The sequence below is a fragment of the Simochromis diagramma genome, unplaced genomic scaffold (assembly GCF_900408965.1).
Source record: "Simochromis diagramma unplaced genomic scaffold, fSimDia1.1 OVJJ01000141.1, whole genome shotgun sequence".
NCBI lineage: Eukaryota > Metazoa > Chordata > Actinopteri > Cichliformes > Cichlidae > Simochromis > Simochromis diagramma.
The window spans coordinates 176,196-195,921 of NW_024387350.1; the positions used below are offsets into that span (position 1 = coordinate 176,196).

Consider the following 19,726-nt stretch of genomic DNA (forward strand, 5'->3'; position numbering starts at 1 on the left):
TCTGTGTGTGGTTCTGACTCTGGGAACTGATTAAAAAACCGGATCCAGATGACCTGAGGGATCTGGAAGGTTCATACTGGGTCAGGAGGTCACTGATGTATTTTGATCCTAAACCATTCAGAGCTTTATAAGATAAGATACCTTTATTAGTCCCACAAGGGGAAATTTCAAAATATATAGACCAGCATCAGAACTTGAAAGTCTATCCTCTGACGGACAGGCAGCCAGTGTAAAGACCTCAGAGCTGGACTGATGTGGTCCACTTTTTTGGACTCGAGCAGCAGAGTTCTGAATGAATATTGGGTGTGGGGGGAGATTACCATTTTATGACTAAGGATGTTGTTAGAAACAGTTGGAAGTCACGCACACAAAGAGACACACATTCTCACACACTCACTCAAACAAACACACACACACACACACTCTCACATGCATACAGATGTTTACACATGCACACTCATAGTGCCTTGTCTTAGAACCATTTGGGGATTTTACGGTGGGAGGTGCTTTTGCTGTGATGTGTATTGTGTGAACTGTTTTGGGAGATTTGAGATCAGCCTGTAGTTGTTCATTTGTGTCTTGTCAAGATTGTCCTTGTTCAGTATAGGTTTAATTACAGCAGTTTTTAGTGATTCTGGAAACACGCCTGACATTAAAGAAAAGTTGACGATCTGTAACAGGTCTGACTCCAAAGTCTTTGAGACCTTTTTGGAAAAAACTTGTTGGCAGGACATCTAAGCAGCAGGAGGAGGAGTTCAGTTGACCAAAGATCTCCTTTGGGTCTTTGCTGTTAATAGGGTGAAACTGTTTCATGGTGTTTAAAAGGTTTTTCGGTGGACACAGTACATATTCTGGATCTGCTGTTGATGTACCAACTGCTTGTCTAATCTTTTGGATTTTTTCAGTGAAGAATTTGGCAAAGTCATTGCAGGCCATGGTTGAATGAAGTTCAGCTGCCACTGACACAGGAGGGTTTGTTAGCCTGTCAACTGTAGAAAATAAGACCCGAGCATTATGGCTGTTTTTAGTGATGATGTCAGAGAAGTAGGACCTTCTTGCACTCCTCAGTTGTAAATTATAATTGTGAAGTTTCTCTTTATAGATGTCATAATGAACCTGGAGGTTTGTTTTTCTCCATCTGCGCTCAGCTTTCCTACACTCTCTTTTTTCATTTTTCACTAGTGTGGAATTTCTCCATGGAGACTTTTTCCTTCCAGAGATAACCTTCACCTTAATGGGAGCAATAGTGTCCATTACATTTAACATTTTAGCATTGAAGCTATTGACGAGCTCATTGACTGAACCTCTGGATAGGCCAGAGGTTAATGGGAAGACCTGGTTAAAAATCTCACTACTGTTTTCAGTTATACACCGTTTTGTGATCACTGCTGTTGATATATTTGTGTGCTGAAATTTTACTTTCAAAGAAAACACAGTAATGATCAGACACGCCCACATCAGACACAGTAACCTTTCAAATGCTCAGGCCCTTGGAGATCAGTAGGTCAAGAGTACGGATGGGTACCGGTATCCGGTGCCATGATGGCACCGGTTCTGACATAAACGGTAGTAACCAGACCGAAAAGCAGCGCACATTTCAGTGCTTTATTTCGGTGCTTTTTTCCCTGAGATGTCATACACTTTGGATTCTAGCCAATCATTTTACCTTTGCAAGCGTAGTAAGCAGGCCCAGGTACGTAAGTTCTTTTAGAGCAGAGCTACAGATTAAAAATGCCCAAGGCGAAGCGGTCAAAAGTCTGGCTGTACTTCACAGCAAAAGATGCAAACAAATCAGATTGTAGCGGGAAAATGATTCTGTGAACCTTTCTGCAGATCTTTAGGAGTGCTCATCATTACATTGCATACTTCTCATTGCTCCTGTTCACTGTATTATTCCATTCTGTTCTATTCTGGTACATTGTATTAATGCATTACAGCACATACTGTTCAATTAGCAGCACTTCAGTTTTAAAATTAATAGCATAGAGTATGCAACATCATGTCAACTACATCATTAACAGATAATATTTTAAATTCTCAGTATCTCTCTTACACACGCAAACTCACACACACAAAAGCTATGTCCCAATTCATAGGCCGCACACTTTGGAAGACCCGGCCTTCGTGGTCTGCGTCGGCCGGCTCCTTCGAAGACTGAGAAGGCCTTCTGGTTGCATACTCTATGCTGATGCAAGCTCAGCAGCCTGCAACAAGTGCTTTAAGGTGATACTTAATACTCTGCCCCATTCATGAGAATATCATCAGGTAAACCAGAGACAGGCTCTAACGTTTTATTCTCCATAGCAATAATACTGACAATTAATTCGCGACTGTTACTCTTGAACATTGGTGAAAGCAAGAATGTCTGCCAAACTTATGCTAACGATTAAAACCACCTAAAGCTGCAAATAACACAGTAATATCAGCACTAAAGAAAAAGTCTAATCAATCATCAAAGAAACCAAAAAAGTGGCAGCAGTGTTTTTACATTACTTACAATTTGCAGTGGAAGAGTACACTGACGGAATAAAACACGGGCGCCTTGTTTTCCTTACATGGCTAAACAAACACAAGATGAAGTCCCACCCAAATAAAGTCAGTCATTAACTAGACAACAAAAGTTTAACTAACAGGTGATGGTATGGTATGCAAAGAAGAAAAGCGCAACTGCAAGATCAGTAACAATGATTACAGAGAAAAAAAACTGTAGACTAAAACACACATTTATCCAGTTTTCTGTCAATGACTTCTGTCTATTTCAGTTTAATGAACTCGGCAGAGACGCCATCAGATTCACAAAGCCAAACTCCAGCATAGAGCGGCTGAGTGAATGTGGTCTGGACTCTGTGGAGGAGAGTCATGGTTTCAGAGACGCTGTAGAAAGACAGAATACCTGCTCTGTGATCCAGGTACACTCCTACTCTGGAGGACCGAGGACCTGAGAGGTGAGTTTGGACTTTGTTGTACCAAAATTCATATTTGTTGATATAACACTTCAGTGACCACGATTTTTGATTGAATCCAAAAAAACACAAGTCTGATTTTCCTACTCTTCGGATATTCTTGTATGTGACTGCTACTTCAACTCCTTTTCCTCTCCACTCCACCTCCCAGTAATAACGTCCAGTCAGACTCTCTTTACTTAGGATCTGAAGCCATCCAGTGAATCTGTCTGGATGATCAGAATAGGATTGTTCTTCTTTGGTATACATAGTTTTTCTGTTCCCCTCAGATAATAACAGACGTCTGTGTGCTGTGTTTGGATCCAGTGTGATTTCACATGAATATTTTAAGAATCCAGCTCTGGTCTTTGGCTCTGCTGGTGACAGTAAAACATCCTCTTCAGTGACTGTCAGTGAGATGTTTGTCCATTCCTCTCTCAGAATGTCCTGTAGTTTATCTCTGGTCTCTGACACAGCTGCTGTCACATCCTCAAAGTAGCTCAGAGGACGGATATTGATGCTGGATGAGTGTGTAGACTCACTGAGTGCTGACAGTGAGGGGTAGTTGTGTAGAAACTGGTTGTGATCCTCTGTGTGTGAGAGCTGCTCCAGCTCGCCGTCTTTCCTCTTCAGCTCAGCGATCTCCTGCTCCAGCTTCTCCTGAAGCTCTTTGACTCGACTCACTTCAGTTTCCTGCTGGGATCTGACCTGCTGCTTCACATCAGAGCTTCTTTTCTGGATGAGACGGATCAGCTCAGTGAACATCTTCTCACTGTCCTCCACTGCTTTATCAGCAGAGCCATTGATGGCCTCCACCTCCTGGTGAAGCAGCTTCACATCTTTCTCTCGCTCCTGGATTCTCTGCTGGATGTTTAGTCGTCTCACCTCGAGCTCCTTCTGCTTCTCAGTCCTTTCTGCTGCAGCTGGGACTGTTTCATGGCCTTTATGTTCATCCATCAAGCAGAGATAACTGATACTCTGCTGATCAGTACGACAGAAAATCTTCATCACCTCATCATGACGAGAGCAGATGTTCTCCTGGAGCTTCTTGGAGGGGGCCACCAGCTTGTGTTTCTTTAATGGAGCTGCATCATAGTGAGGTTGGAGGTGTTTCTCACAGTAAGAGGCTGGACAAGATAAACAGGACTTGATGGCTTTCAGCTTCCTCCCAGTGCAGACATCACAGGCCACATCTTCAGGTCCAGCATAGCAGTGATCAGCTGGAGCAGCTTGGAGTCCACTCTTCTTCAGCTGCTCCACTAAATCTGCTAACATGGTGCTTTTTTCTAGGACAGGCCTCGGTGTGAAAGTCTTCCTGCACTGAGGGCAGCTGTGGATTCCCTTCCTGTCCTCTTCATCAAAGTGGGTTTTAATACAGTTCCTGCAGTAGCTGTGTCCACAGGTTGTAGTCACCGGATCCTTCAGTAGATCCAAACAGATCGAACAAGAAAAGGTTTCTCGATCCAGCTGAACTCCTTTTTCTGCCATTTCTCTGTGCCAGTAACAGTGACGGTTTCAGTTTCTGTTTTGTAGAAATGAAACTAGCCAGAGGTCTGAACTTAATGTGTGTCTGCAGTGAATGGAGCCTGTCAGCCCTTAGATATATATCTATATACGTAAGAGGAGAGAATGAGGAAATGCATGCACAAAGAGTAGTTTCTATGTTTAGAAGAGGAAGGAGTGATCAGGTTGTGAGTGATTCCAGGAATAGGAGCCCTTTAAAGTAGACTGTGTTTTATACCCTTTTCTGTACAGAGTTTTTGTGTGTGTGTGTGTGGGGGGGGGGGGGGGGGGGGGGGGGGGGGGTAAATTTTTCTTGGAGTCTCTCTTTTGAAACGAGTCCTTTTTCATTTTTACAGTTTTTTTGTTTTGTTTTGTAATCAGCTGTGTTTCAAATGATTTTTGGACATTTTTCTTCTGAAATTTTTTTTTTCAAAGTCAAAAAATGGAGTTAACAGTCTATCAAATGATCAAAGGATTCAAACATCAATAAACATATAAGTAAGAAATAAAAATGAATACAGAGATTTCCTTTATGAAAAAAGCAATGAAAATAAATTTTTATTATATTACTGATAATGAGTGAGGCAGTGAAACAGAGAAACAAAAACCTCACCTTATTGGACACTTTGTCATGATCCCTGGTTTTAAACTGAGTTGCTGAATTTCAGTTTCTTTTGTCACAGTGTTTTTAGTTTCTGATTATTGTTCAGATAGATTTCTGACTGTTTTGATTTTGTTGTCATTCCAGTATCTTGAATTTAAATCCTTGTTGTGTTTGACTTGTAGTTACAGTTTGGAGTTCAATGAGTTTGAATGACTATTAAAGTGGTTTTCTGTTATAGTGTTGGTTTTTCAACTCTGTTTCTTTGTGAATTAGGTCATTAATGTTTCCTATTGATTTTCATGTTTCATGTCTCTCTGTTTAAGTTATTTAATTATCTGTTTTACTTTTGTCTTGTGCCTTGCTTTGAGCTTTGCTTGCTTGAGTTTAATGCTGAATTAAACCTCAATGTGTTTTAGATGGTGTCTGCTCAGTCTTGCTCAGTGTCAGCATATATTCCTGTGAATTTGTCAGTATAAAACCTTTCATGACCTTTTACTCTCTACCACATTGTGAGTTTGGGATTTAGTTATTCTCACAACTTCTTCAATAGCAGAACTAGGGTATTTAAAAGTAGAATGAGAGGAAGAGGCTTCAGTTTTCAGGCCCCTCTTCTGTGGAACCAGCTTCCAGTTTGGATTCAGGAGACAGACACTATCTCTACTTTCAAGATTAGGCTTTAAACTTTCCTTTTTGCTAAAGCATATAGTTAGGGCTGGACCAGGTGACCCTGAATCCTCCCTAAGTTATGCTGCAATAGACGTAGGCTGCCGGGGGATTCCCATGATGCATTGAGTTTTTCCTTTCCAGTCACCTTTCTCACTCACTATGTGTTAATAGACCTCTCTGCATTGAAGTGTACTTGTTATTAATCTCTGGCTCTCTTCCACAGCATGTCTTTTGTCTTGCCTGTCTTCTCTCACTCCAACCGGTCGCAGCAGATGGCCCCGCCCCTCCCTGAGCCTGGTTCTGCTAGAGGTTTCTTCCTGTTAAAAGAGAGTTTTCCTTCCCACTGTCGCCAAAGTGCTTGCTCATAGGGGGTCATATGATTGCTGGTGTTTTCCCTGATTTCCTTGTGTTATTGTAGTTTTGTTACTTTACAATATAAAAAGCACCTTGAGGATACCGTTTTGTGTTTTCCCTATTTGGCGCAATATAAATGAAATGTGTCTGTGAAGGTTCTCAGTCATCCAGGTCATCGTAGTCTAAGGAGCTTGGAACGAAAAGCGTCTGGACTTCTTTAAGTTGCTTGAACACATTTCACCTCTCATCTGAGAAGCTGACAGAACTGAAGAAGCTTCTCGGATGGGAGGTGAAACGTGCTCAAGCAACTTAAAGAAGTCCAGACGCTTTTCGTTCCAAGCTCCTTAGAATATAAATGAAACTGAATTGAATGGACAGCACAGTGAGGGACTAAAGGAAGCTCAGGAGTACAAAAACAAAAAAAAGGTGCTGCATCTTGTTCAAAGTATTAACATAGTTGTAACAAAATAAGAAACTACTGCCATAAACATGCTTTTTTGTTAGTTACAATCATGTTGCTTTTTACAGCATGAAAAGCCGTTCATTTTTGCACATATTTGATTAATGTCACAGTTCGCGAGGCGAGCTGTGTGTAAATTATTAAAGGACCCAAGATGCAGCACAACTGAGGTGAGGAAGCTTTATTGATGGTGAGATAATAAACAAAGGCGAGGGTGGCAAAAAAACAGAACAGCGAGTAACCTAAACTGGAAAAAGCTAAACAAAAGCAGACCTGAAACCTTGAAAGCTTGAGACATGAAACACAGATGCAGGGAGACGTAGAAAGACACAGGAAAACTACTCTGGACAGCAAAGGGGGAAAACGCAGATGAACTAACAACGAAGACGAGGTAACACACACTATAAATACACACACCAGGAATTAGGGGATGGGAAACAGGAGGGGAACACACCTGGGAGACATCACAGCTGACGAGGCAGGGGAAACGTAAATAGAACGCACTGACATCAGACAGGGACCTTCAAAGTAAAACAGGAAACACATACACGCAAAGACACAGACTCAGAGACGCGGGCTTAACACAGAGACCTTAGTACACTAAAGGGGATACACAGGCAGGGATGACACCAAACACAGGGAACACAACTAAACCCTGGGAAACCAAAACACAACAGTCATAATGCATAAAACTATCAAAAGTAAAAGTACAAAAACACCGACCCAGGACCATGACAATTAAAGTGTCAAGCTGTTTTTGTTAGCAGCTTGACTATAGCAAGTTTGGAGCCACATCATTCAACAAAATCGATCAGATGATGAATTATAATCTTTGTTACTGTTCAATCCAATGAAAATAAATGATCACACCAAATGCATGTGTATTTTTATTGTATTATTTTGTTGTTTTGGGGGGTTGGACTTTATTTTTGTACAATTTTTTTCTCCTGTTGACTATTGTAAAAAGGAAAGTCTGAATCTTTCCTAAACCTCTTGTTAGATTAATGTACAATCTAGAAGAATACTTTGATAAAATTAATATGGACAAAATACTTGTTTAGATGACTGCAAATCGTTACAGAAGAGCAACATCAGACATGAATCACAGTATGTGTTACTCATACAGGATCTATGAAACTTGTGCTAGAACAAAGGCACACTGTGATCTTCACTGTGTCGCTGGGGTGATCCATTAACTGTACATAAAAGACGGATGTAGCCACCGTAATGGAGAAACCATATTGGAAGTAGAGTGTAGAGCACTATGTTCAGTGCAAGTTTGGTAAGTAAGTTTACTTTCATAAAGTGTGCATGTGCAACACACAGGCACAAATATGTACTAATTAGTGTTTAAGTAGCAGGCTAACAACACACTAGAATTTCACTTGTCAAACTTGGCTGTTTGTCACATAACTTATTTGCTCTAAAATGCTTTTTTTTTTCACATGTTAAACACAATGTATGTAAAGAACTTCTGAAGTTTTACTCATGTATCTTCAGATTGTTGAACATGAAATCATTAAAAGTCTGTAAAGTTTTTTTTTTTATTGAACATATTCAGTGTTTGTCTCAGAATATAAGCTGTTGAGAGTCTTGATTCATGTTGATGACAATTACCACAGTTTACATCAATTTGAAAGCGTAAACAAATAAATGTAAATGTAATTATAGATGTGTCTCTTTACAAAGTCTGTGTGAAAATGAAGGTCTTCTGGTTTCTCTATTGAGACCCATATGGTGGAGGAGAAACATCAGTCACATCAGCACAAATATTCCTGAAATAGCACACAGACGTTTAAATGTTCATGTGGAAAGTAGTCAGAGCCTCCATGCCAAAACAAGCACAACGAGAAGCGCGATCCTAACAAAGTCGATCATTAACTAGACAACAAATGATAAGATGTCACAGTATCACTGATAAAATGTGACTGACAAGCGATCTCTTTGCTGAGAAGAAACAGGACAACAATGAGCTGTCAGCAGCAAAGACAGAGACCAAAGAAACTGGAAACTATTACATAAATTTTAACCAACTGACCCTCAAAGACTTCTGTCTACTTTAGCTCAATTAACTCTGCAGTGTCTCTATTAGAGTCACCAAAAAAAACTCTCAAAAAGCCGAAGTCCAGCATAGAGCGGCTGAGTGAATGTGGTCTGGACTCTGTGGAGGAGAGTCATGGTTTCAGAGACGCTGTAGAAAGACAGAATACCTGCTCTGTGATCCAGGTACACTCCTACTCTGGAGGACTGAGGACCTGAGAGGTCAGTTCGCTTCTTGTTGTACCAAAAAATATAACTGTTTGTGTAACAACGTAATGACCAAGATTTGTCATTGAAACCAAAACCAAATCCATCTAAGCTCCCTGCTCTTCGGATATTCTTGTATGCGACTGCTACATCAACTCCTCTCCCTCTCCACTCCACCGCCCAGTAACAACGTCCAGTCAGACTCTCTCTACTCAGAACCTGATGACATCCAGTGAATCTGTCTGGATGATCAGAATAAAACTGTTGCTGTTTCATAAATGTTACTTTTCTGTTCCCCTCAGATAATAACAGATGTCTGTTTGCTGTGTTTGGATCCAGTGTGATTTCACTTGAATATTGTAAGAATTCGGCTCTGGTCTTCGGCTCTGCTGGTGACAGTAAAACATCCTCTTCAGTGACTGTCAGTGAGATGTTTGTCCATTCCTCTCTCAGAATGTCCTGTAGTTTATCTCTGGTCTCTGACACAGCTGCTGTCACATCCTCAAAGTAGCTCAGAGGACGAATATTGATGCTGGATGAGTGTGTAGACTCACTGAGTGCTGGGACTGTTTCATGACCTTTATGTTCATCCGTTGTGCAGAGATAACTGATACTCTGCTGATCAGTACGACAGAAAATCTTCATCACCTCATCATGACGAGAGCAGATGTTCTCCTGGAGCTTCTTGGAGGGGGCCACCAGCTTGTGTTTCTTTAATGGAGCTGCATCATAGTGAGGTTGGAGGTGTTTCTCACAGTAAGAGGCTGGACAAGATAAACAGGACTTGATGGCTTTCAGCTTCCTCCCAGTGCAAACATCACAGGCCACATCTTCAGGTCCAGCATAGCAGTGATCAGCTGGAGCAGCTTGGAGTCCAGTCTTCTTCAGCTGCTCCACTAAAGCTGCTAACATGATGTTTTTCTCCAGGACAGGCCTCGGTGTGAAAGTCTTCCTGCACTGAGGACAGCTCCAGGTTTTCTTCCTGTCCTCTCCGTCCCAGAAACTTTTAATACAGTTCTTGCAGTAGCTGTGTCCACAGGTTGTAGTCACCGGATCCTTCAGTAGATCCAAACAGATGGAACAAGAGAAGGTTTCTTGGTCCAGCTGAACTTTTTTATGTGCCATTTTTCCTGTCAGTGTCAGTGACTGTGTGAGTTTCTTTTGTTTTGGTGAAACTAGTTTGATCTCTGGTCTAAACATGCATTTCTGCAGTGAATGATGCCCATCAGCTCAGAAACATGACCACATGTTGGTTTCACACATCTTTAACCTGTATATCCGAACAAGGGAACACAAACAACAGTAGGTCAACATCAAGTTTTTATTGAACATTATGAATGAGCAAGGTACCACAACGCTACATTGCAAACTAAGCTAGACATGCAAGTGACAATGATTAGAACTTCTGGACCCTAAGACCTGTTTGTTTATACAAAAAAAAGTGTTTAACAAGAATTTTGTAGCTCTGAAAACGCTACGTCCAGATGAACAGAACTGACTTTTTGCGATTTACTTACCTGGATTGAGCATGCATCAAGATAAGAATCATATTGGTTGGAAACATGGAACTTATTTATTTTATTCTAGTTAATTTTATATTATTATTAGTAGTAGTAGTAGCAGTAGAGTAATATTTAATGTCAATTTAAACTAAACTAACACTTAAAATATATTTTTAAATTTCTCTTGTGACTTCTTGTAGATCCCATCTGCAGTACATTCAAGGTCCACCAGATGGCTCTAGGTCACACTTTTAAAATCACAGCGTTTCTTATAAATTCACTCAGCATTAAGGAAATAAAATCTGATGCAGCATCAGGGTGATATAAAATTCAATATACAAGTACTATGTTGTGTATGATTTTTCTTCAGTGCTTTCAATTTTAGTACTTTGGTCCTAAAATGTTTGGACAATGTCAGTTTTTAAGGATTTGCTCACTTTTTTCACCACCTTGACAAAACAGTCATTAAATTATTCTTTTAAAAATAATAGTACTGCATGAGAGCACAGGGTTGCACGTCACCCTGAAAACCATTTCCAACACCTTTTTCCTTCTTTATTTATTTCTGATCAAATGTTATGATTTCCCAAGGAGATTTCCTAATAACGGTGACAGTTCATATGTACCTTACATACATGTTAGGTACATATGAACTGTCACCATGTCTGTCCTTACTTGTCCCCTGTACGCTAGAAGTGCTGAAGTCTCTGAAGAGCTGCACTGGTTACTTTCGCAACGGTTTGTTTGAACAGATTAAACTTACACGTCAGTAAAAAAACAAACAAACAAAAAACAATATGAACATGCACAACAATCTCTTTAGCACACGCCAAGGAACACATCACAAACAGGTCAGTTATTTTAAAAAAATGCTTTTATAATTTTATAGGTTCAAAAGAAAAAGAAGAGCGAGGACTTCTCCTCCACAACTTACCAACAGGCTGCGCGAATCATGAACGAATCGTTCAATACTCGAGAATCACTTTACTGACTCATGAATCATGATTCACAAGCCCCACTGACTCATCCCTGTTGCTGTTAGCAGCAATGTATCTAGCTTATAATTAAAATTGTGGAGAAAAACACAACATCCAGTATGTTAACAAAAAAAATTCTGCTCTGAACTGGAAGAAAAAAGCTCACATCAAGAAAATAGCTCCTTGGTTCACAGTAGCATTGCTCTGCTAACATGCTAACAGCACATTTGAGCTACTCACCCCCTCCCTTCCTGTGCTGAATCATAGAGTGAACGAATCACTCACTCACTCACCCCCTCCCTCCTGGCTCACAGCTGCTTCTTCTTCTTCTTGGTTGGCAACCAATGTTAAGGCGCATTACCGCCCCCTGGCTCACAGCTCAGTGGACATTTAGATGAGAAAATATATATTTAATACATTTAAGGAAAATATTAATAAAATAAAAATAAACAAAATAAATGTTTATTAAGCAGTTTTGATAGGAAATTGCTTAATTTTAGAAATGTTTTAGCTCTTTTTTGCTCTATAAAATAGTTGGGTTTTTTTAATCATTCATCTTAGCAGTAGGATATACATGAAAAGAGAAACAAGTTTGAGTGAAAATGTACATTTTTTGCACTCTCTGTTCGACTGACTCAGTGACTCAAATGACTCAAAACCGATTCACTTTGGTGAGTGACTCATTAAAACTCGATTCAGTAAAAAGAATCAAATTGACCATCACTACTCGAAACGGAGCAAACTAACGGAAGCTGATCAGCTTCCGGGGGGCAGGGGGCGTAGTTAATATGGAATATACTTGTAGCGAACCACCGAATGAAGGATGACACTTTACTCATTAGGTTTTGAAGGCTTAATGGCAGCAAACCATTAACCTCACCATAGGAGCTGGGGATGTATACACAGAAACAGCATGTAAGTTAAAAATCTACACTCTTAACAATCATAAACCTTACATCATAAAATAGGATTCAACATAAAATTTAACAAATGTAGCCTCTGTCACACAAAACATATAAACATGTCCTTATCTACGTCATGAAACTACCTTGTGCCTCTATCAAGGGGGCTGCTAATGACAAAAGAAATCTCCAAGGGACTGACGCTAAAACTACGCCGACAGTGTTTCACGGGAAATCGTCCCTTCAAAATAAAAGCTTCTAAACTCAAACACGAAGCTGGTGATAGGAAACAGCCATAAGTGCCAAAATGAAGTGCAAGGAACTGAATAAAAGTATTTAGGGTTATTTACAATACTGTTTGCAAATGTAGTCAACCCTTCTCACATTTGCAAACCTCAATTCAAGAAGTTAAAGAACTCTTTGTGTCAAAAAGGATAAGATGACAGAGGCGGGCGGTGTCACGGTCCTGGATCGGTGACCCAGTGTTTTGAGTTCCTTGTGTCTCTGAGTTTTTGTATTATGATCTTAGTTCTCTTTGTTGCCCCAGTAGTCTTAGTGTCTGAGTTCGGCTTTCTTGTATTCTCTTCAGTATTTAGTATTTAGTAGCCGCCCTCTGTATCTCCTTGTTATTGTTCTGTGTTTCTTAGTTGCTCTGTCTCCCCTAGTCAAGTCTGCGTCTATGTTACATTTCCTGTTTTACTTTGAAGGTCTGTGTCCTACGTGAATGTATTGAGTTTCGCTTCCCTTGGGTCTCGTTATATCCGTCAAATCGTCAAACACCTAAAGTAGCATCACCCTGCCACTCCACCAACCTGTACAAGATGCCAACATGAAAAATTACTTTGTGAATAATAATTGTAGTTTTTCCAGCTAACTTCACTATCTTCTCCTCGTTCTTCCTGTTCTTGTACAACCTCTCTCCATCCTCCTCACTAAACTAGAATTGTATTTGCTGGTAAATGACAAAAAATATAATCTCATAATAATTATTACAAGAGCAGTTTGGGATTCACGATTGTTAACAGGACAACACACGGTTATGTCAAATCATCATCACTGAATGTGGGTTAACAGAATCTACAGCTTTATCATTTGTGGTGAATTTGACCACATGTCCACTCTTACCTGTTTCTCTTTGCTCTCTCCCTCTCTGTCCTCCTCTCTCAGTCCTTGTTAAATGTTACAGTGGGGAAAAAACATGAACTGATCCATATCGGTGTATAACAATATTTAAACTGAACACAGGCTGCAGCTGGACACTCACAGGTGACATCATTTTGATTTGCTGTCACCTGGATCTGCAGCTGTACCGAAACACTGAAGCCCAATTAGATCAGAATAGGAACAAAAATCACTAAAAAAAAAAATAATAATAATAAAGTTCATCAGCTTCTCAGCTGGCGACTCGCGATATACCAGCAGACTAGTGGATCAGAAGGTTCAAGTTAGCTAATAATTTCAAGGGGTTTAAGCTAATATTATTGATGCTTTTTAGAGAAGAGATAAAAATAAGCAGACACTGTATAAGTCACAGCAACGTCCTCGCATTATCAGAACAGTTTGAACTTTTGTTGTATAGTTAAAGTGTGTTTTAAAATGGCATCACTTATTTGTATCATGACCTCTTTATCTTCTTTCTGACACACCAATGAATGTCTTATTAGTCAATTAATGACTGAATGAGTTTTTTTGAGTACATCATTTATGTTAATTAATTAATGTTTGAGTTATACAAGTTAACTTTGCAAAAGCTTAACTTAAATATGATATAAATGTTAAAGGATTCCTGAGTTGAAATTAAACATTTTCATCCATAACGATGACATATGGCGTAAATAAAGCATCAGAAAGTAATTCGGGCTCGTCCGGGATTTGAACCCGGGACCTCTCGCACCCAAAGCGAGAATCATACCCCTAGACCAACGAGCCACACGTGGTCACCCGTAGAGCTCACAGATGTTCGGTGATTTTGTCTATGGAGTGCCAGGACTGCCATAATGCATTAATTAAATACACCATTAAATAATTAATTAAATGTGGCAATAATTAATTAAAATTGGAATTAATTAATTAAATAAATAGTTATGACACATGTAATTAATTAATTATTGACACATTTAATTAATTATTTATGTATTTCACATTTTAATTAATTATTGACACATTTAATTAATTAATTATTGACACATTTAATTAATTATTTATGTATTTCACATTTTAATTAATTATTGACACATTTAATTAATTATTGACACATTTAATTAATTATTGACACATTTAATTAATTATTTAATGATATATTTATTTATTTCATTTTGGCAGTCATGGCGCCTGGCTCTCATCATGAAATAATTTTATCTGTCAGCCTCACCCATCAAACTCAGGGGGCGGGGTTAACGCTGCCCATGCAGCTTCTCTAACATTTGATTGGTTGCCGTGCAAAGTAAGTCAAAACAGGTCGATCCTAGATAATCGATTGCTTGTGTAGACTTTGGGCAGCCAGGTATCCCAGAATGCAGATCAAATCACAGGCAGCAATGGTGGTGGTGTAGTTTTAAAATACCCCGTTTTTCTGTCACCAGCTTGTCAACATAGAACATGTTTGCAAAAGTGCTCAGATGTTTTCAGAGATTTCACTAGCTCTGCTAACAATTAGCATGCAGAGTGCACCCAGGGGGTTACGTTAACCGGTTTGTTTACATATTCCACTCTCCGTGTTCCACATGTTGCATTCGCAGATTCTCATTTTCACCGAACGATCGTCTCTTTCCGCCTGGTCTTGTGTCTCTGTGCTTCTGTAACATAAAGAACGAGCTGACATTTTCCTCACGAAACCAGCGATCAGCTCAACAGACCCTCAGTTTACCTGCATGCATCCTCCTCCTCATCTGTCAGCTGTTTAACACCTGCTGCTAATTCAAGAAACACGCCTACGTTACCTGGTGATAGTCACAGTTTAACTGGGCACCGGTGCTCGATATAAAGCAATGTCAGCGCATTTTTCTGCACAAGATAAGTAAATATAGTGTTTTCCCCGAGCGCAGAGCTGCTGGAGCTTGTTTCCTTACAGAGCACTTTATAGGCGAAGCAGCTTCATCAGCGGCTGATGTCCAATCACCGGCACACAGCTTTGAAACCTCAGCTGAGTTTTAGCTCTCAGTGGTTAAACGCTGGACTTCATTCACTCAGGTTCTGTCTGTCGGGTCACGTTTACTTCGCTGTTTTATTTACAACTGAGCAAATCGGTTTGGCTGAGGTTAAAGTTACGTTTCATAACTGCATAGTTTCACAGACGTTTAATGGTTCACTGGCACATGTGTTAGACTGAACTATCATCTAAATATCATCTGTTTTTTAATAGTTATTCAACTGTATTCTAAGCACCAGCTGTCTGTTAGAATGTGATTTTTTTTTCTCTCTGTTGGCAGAGGTATAAAAATGCGCAGGAAAATCTGACGTGCATGGCAAACTTCACCGAAGATATTTAGGGAGGAATAAACACACATCAAACATAAATGAACCATTTGCCTGTCTCCATAATTGAGAGCATTTTCTCTTCTTATGTCAACACTCTCTCTCTCTCTCTCTCTTTTTTTTTTTTCTTTTTTTTTTTCTTTTTCGGTCATGTTATCTTTACCTGTCAAAGGCTTGTTACAAACTATGAAACACATGGTGCAGACTTCTGGATGTTAGAAGAAAACTAATACTGCTCATGAAGGAGACTAAAGGCAGGAAGGTGTCCTTTAAAACTAAACATGTTAATAGGACCTCCCTATTTATATCATAGTTTATGATATAGCACGTGTATTTCAGTAATAGCCTGCTGATTTCAGGTGAAAAGTCGCACAGCTCACGTAGGCGTTATCTGTGAAACTCCTTAACTATAATTTATCCAAGTTAACTTCAGTTAACCATTCAGACAGTTCTTTTGCAATGAAAAACATAAACACCCATGCTGGTGTAGGTTCCTCAGTGCCAGCTGTTAACATTATAGCTGCTTATGCAGTAACCATGGTAACCACGGACTCTAAGCGGCTGGATCGACGGAGGTCAGACAACAATTTTACATGTATGATCTTAAAACAGGACACAGCCACTATACGTGCTGGCCTCATATCAAATGTGAAGGCAGACTGAGTCTATGTTTGACGTTTTTTATATCTAATCTTCCTTTTCAAACATTTAAACAGCAGCGAGTCTGCGGCTGAGGGAATACAAACTCAAATTGTCGGAACAGGTTGGCTCGTTTCTTGGATTCATTTGGTGATTTATTAAATGTATAACTGTTATTCTAATCTGCTGCTGAGTCTCTTACACTTTTCTTTATGCTGTATATTTTCACGTCTCTGGAATAGTTGGCAGTTAGATAGTCAGCTGGGAAACTTTGTGTTAACTCATGGAGCTGAGGATATCGTGGACATGCTGACCTCGCTCCGTGGTGTACAGGGCCGTTTACCCTCATGATTAATATTCACTATAAAAATATTAGCCGAACATCATGAAGTCTGTATGTGTTTCATAGTGTCGAACAACCTTTGTACAGTTAAAGCCAGCAGTTACTACATGACAGAAACACCAACGTTATCTCTTTTATGCGTCTATACACAGGTCACGCTGATTACTGAACAAAAACCCAAAGATCAGATGTTAAACAGATTTATTTGCTCTCTCTCCTCCTTAAACATGTTTTTAATGTTAGTTATAATTCAGAATTGGCGACTGAAACACGTAGGACACATACGAACATCAGGAAATAAAACACCGATAAATATAACCTCAGTAAAAGAAGTCAGCGGGGGTTACTACAGCTGTGTACCGGGGCCTGCGCTTTGTCGGTGGGATTGCTTGCGAGGCGAGCGGGTCTATCCCACGCTTTGCCGTCAGACTGGGCAGACATCTCCGAAATCATCGAAGCACTTTTGCAAAGAGGCTGTATCTTGACAAACCGACCAGACACATGAAGATTAAACCACTACATTCTCGGCTAAAAAAATATTAAAACGGTATTTGGTGACACACAAACAGGGTTTTTCAAAGTTCAGTTCTGTTAGCTTCCACATGCCGGTTGTTGTGCGCTAGAAACAATGGCCACCAGGCCAAAGCAATGGTTTTGACTCGATCAGCGTTAACCCCGCCCCCTGAGTTTGATGGGTGAGGCTGACAGATAAAATTATTTCATGATGAGAGCCAGGCGCCATGACTGCCAAAATGAAATAAATAAATATATCATTAAATAATTAATTAAATGTGTCAATAATTAATTAAATGTGTCAATAATTAATTAAAACGTGAAATACATAAATAATTAATTAAATGTGTCAATAATTAATTAATTAAATGTGTCAATAATTAATTAAATGTGTCAATAATTAATTAAAACGTGAAATACATAAATAATTAATTAAATGTGTCAATAATTAATTAATTACATGTGTCATAACTATTTATTTAATTAATTAATTCCAATTTTAATTAATTATTGCCACATTTAATTAATTATTTAATGGTGTATTTAATTAATGCATTATGGCAGTCCTGGCACTCCATATTTGTCACTATGCTGACTAGCTTTCATTTGTTGTAAATTGTTCTGTTTGGCAGCTAATCTTTCACATACACAGTAATAATGAAATCACCGTCCTCCGCTGCTTTATGTTGGCAGGTTCTGTGTGGAGAGATTCTGACTGGACGTTGTTACTGGGAGGTGGAGTGGAGAGAGAGGGGAGATGCAGTCACATACAAGAATGAAGAACATCAGTGTAGATTTAGATTTGCAGGCTGTAATATAGAATATTCTTAAATATGCTAACTCGAAAGGTCCTCTTTGTAAATCAGGTTAAGATTAGTGGTACAGGTTGTATCACAGAGTCTCTCAGCCCTCGCTTCCTACCATATACATGTTACAATTTGCTATGGGGGTGCTAGCTGTATTACACAAGGTCCTTACCCTTCATCTTTGTATATATGTATATAATAGGTAAATCTCAAATCAACCAATTATGGTGGGCCAATCTGAAGGAAACTTTACATGAACATTGTCAGACGTGGAGCAAATATTCAAATCTGTATGTTAAAAAACCAAACAAAAAAATGTGTTATCCCAATTCTCACTTGAGACATGCAAAACAAATTTGCAGTGAGTGTACTTTGCATGTACAGTTATTACAGGTTCATGTTGTGGTTTCAGACAGGTTCTTTATGCTTGAATTTGTTGTGCAGGCTGTAAAGGTGGGAGCATTAATCTTCCTCTCTGTTTTTCTTCATTTTTTTGTAATGAAATAAAGTGAGCTCAGTCTAATTTCACCCCATCAAAGTTGCTTGGCGTCTAGTCCATCTGCTCTGGTCCTGATATCAGTCTCATATATATTATAAAATCAGGATTTTAGCATAAAAAGCAAGGACATTTGTGTTTGGTCATTTATTTTTTGTAACAGTGCTTCTTGGCAATGAACCTCACACCATTGTGTACACCTCTGTGAAACCTTAAATGGAGCCACATCTGTGAGGAAAATGCATTTGTGGGTTGAAATAAACAGGCTTTGGTATAAGAGTATTTAGTATTAGTGTATTATTAGATAACTAAATGTAATTTTAAAAAAGTTATGCCACCATTATTATAATGGTTGAGAGCTGCAGGTTTGCAGATATTTTGTTTTTCCACAGTAAACTAAACAACAGATTTTCACAACGAGACGTCAGCACACAGAGGAAGCTGTGAGGCGTTTGATTGGACAATGGCGGAGCGTTATGTAATTCAGGCGCCTGACGTCATTAAACCGCGCCAAACAAAGCTTCATGCGTAAAAGAGAGACAGGAGAACGGGATAAAGTTTAGTTTTTCTGAGGTTTGAGGTTTTGTAGAAGCAGAAAGTGTGTAATTTCAACGCTCTGGAGACATCTTCAGAGCCGAGGTGTTTGTTTGGAGCGAAAACGCTGAAGCTGCTGTGAAGAATAAACAAAGAAGAAAATGCCGGTTTTTAAATTTTAAAGTCCGAAGAGCGAGAGGAAAGCTCAAAACGTAAGTCCGTCTCGGTTTAAAGCTTTTAACATAGTCGTATTGATTTTTTTAGTGGCTAAACAGGGTGGTTGTAAAAGTGACGGAGATATCGATGTTAACTATAGAGATACCCGATATTTTTTAGCTGCGGGCAGTTTGAAGTACGACATCATATGGGTAGTTATCAAAGCACACACTTGTTGCAGGCAGGATTTGTGTCTCATTATACAAGTATGAACGGTAATGTTCGGGTTGTCTTGTAGGCTCTGGGATTGGTTGGGTTATGTAGGCTAGGTGTTTACATCTGTCTGCGTGGACGGCTTGTGTCAAATACATGGCCAGGAAAAGTGATTACGTGTGTGTGTGTGTGTGTGTTGTTGTTGTTGTTTTAACAACAGAAATGTTGTGTTATATTTGTTGCGATTTCTGCTGCACTCTTGGCCAGATCTTTCTTGAAAAATAGATTTAAATTTTTTTTTGAATAAAACTTACTTTTACCTTTTTACCTGGATAAATGAAGGATGTATAAAAGTCAGTGAGCCAAAAACTAATTGAAGTGTTCTGTCTGCCTCT

The 19,726-nt window shown here is 39.3% G+C and overlaps 2 protein-coding genes and 1 non-coding gene across 3 annotated transcripts; all 3 read right to left on the reverse strand.

Annotated features, from left to right (window-relative positions):
* Nucleotides 1-2,277: 2,277 nt before the first annotated feature.
* LOC120718460 (tripartite motif-containing protein 16-like) lies at nt 2,278-4,657 on the reverse strand. Its single transcript, XM_040007006.1, has one exon. It carries the CDS (start codon nt 4,428-4,430, stop codon nt 2,754-2,756), a length of 1,677 nt encoding a protein of 558 aa, XP_039862940.1. The 5' UTR covers nt 4,431-4,657; the 3' UTR covers nt 2,278-2,753.
* Nucleotides 4,658-8,088: 3,431 nt separating this feature from the next.
* On the reverse strand, nt 8,089-10,153 carry LOC120718468 (E3 ubiquitin/ISG15 ligase TRIM25-like). Its single transcript, XM_040007015.1, has one exon. The coding sequence runs from the start codon at nt 9,974-9,976 to the stop codon at nt 8,624-8,626; it is 1,353 nt and encodes a 450-aa protein (XP_039862949.1). The 5' UTR covers nt 9,977-10,153; the 3' UTR covers nt 8,089-8,623.
* Nucleotides 10,154-14,014: 3,861 nt separating this feature from the next.
* trnap-ugg lies at nt 14,015-14,086 on the reverse strand. Its single transcript has one exon. It is a non-coding gene; the product is annotated as a tRNA-Pro (tRNA).
* Nucleotides 14,087-19,726: the final 5,640 nt, after the last annotated feature.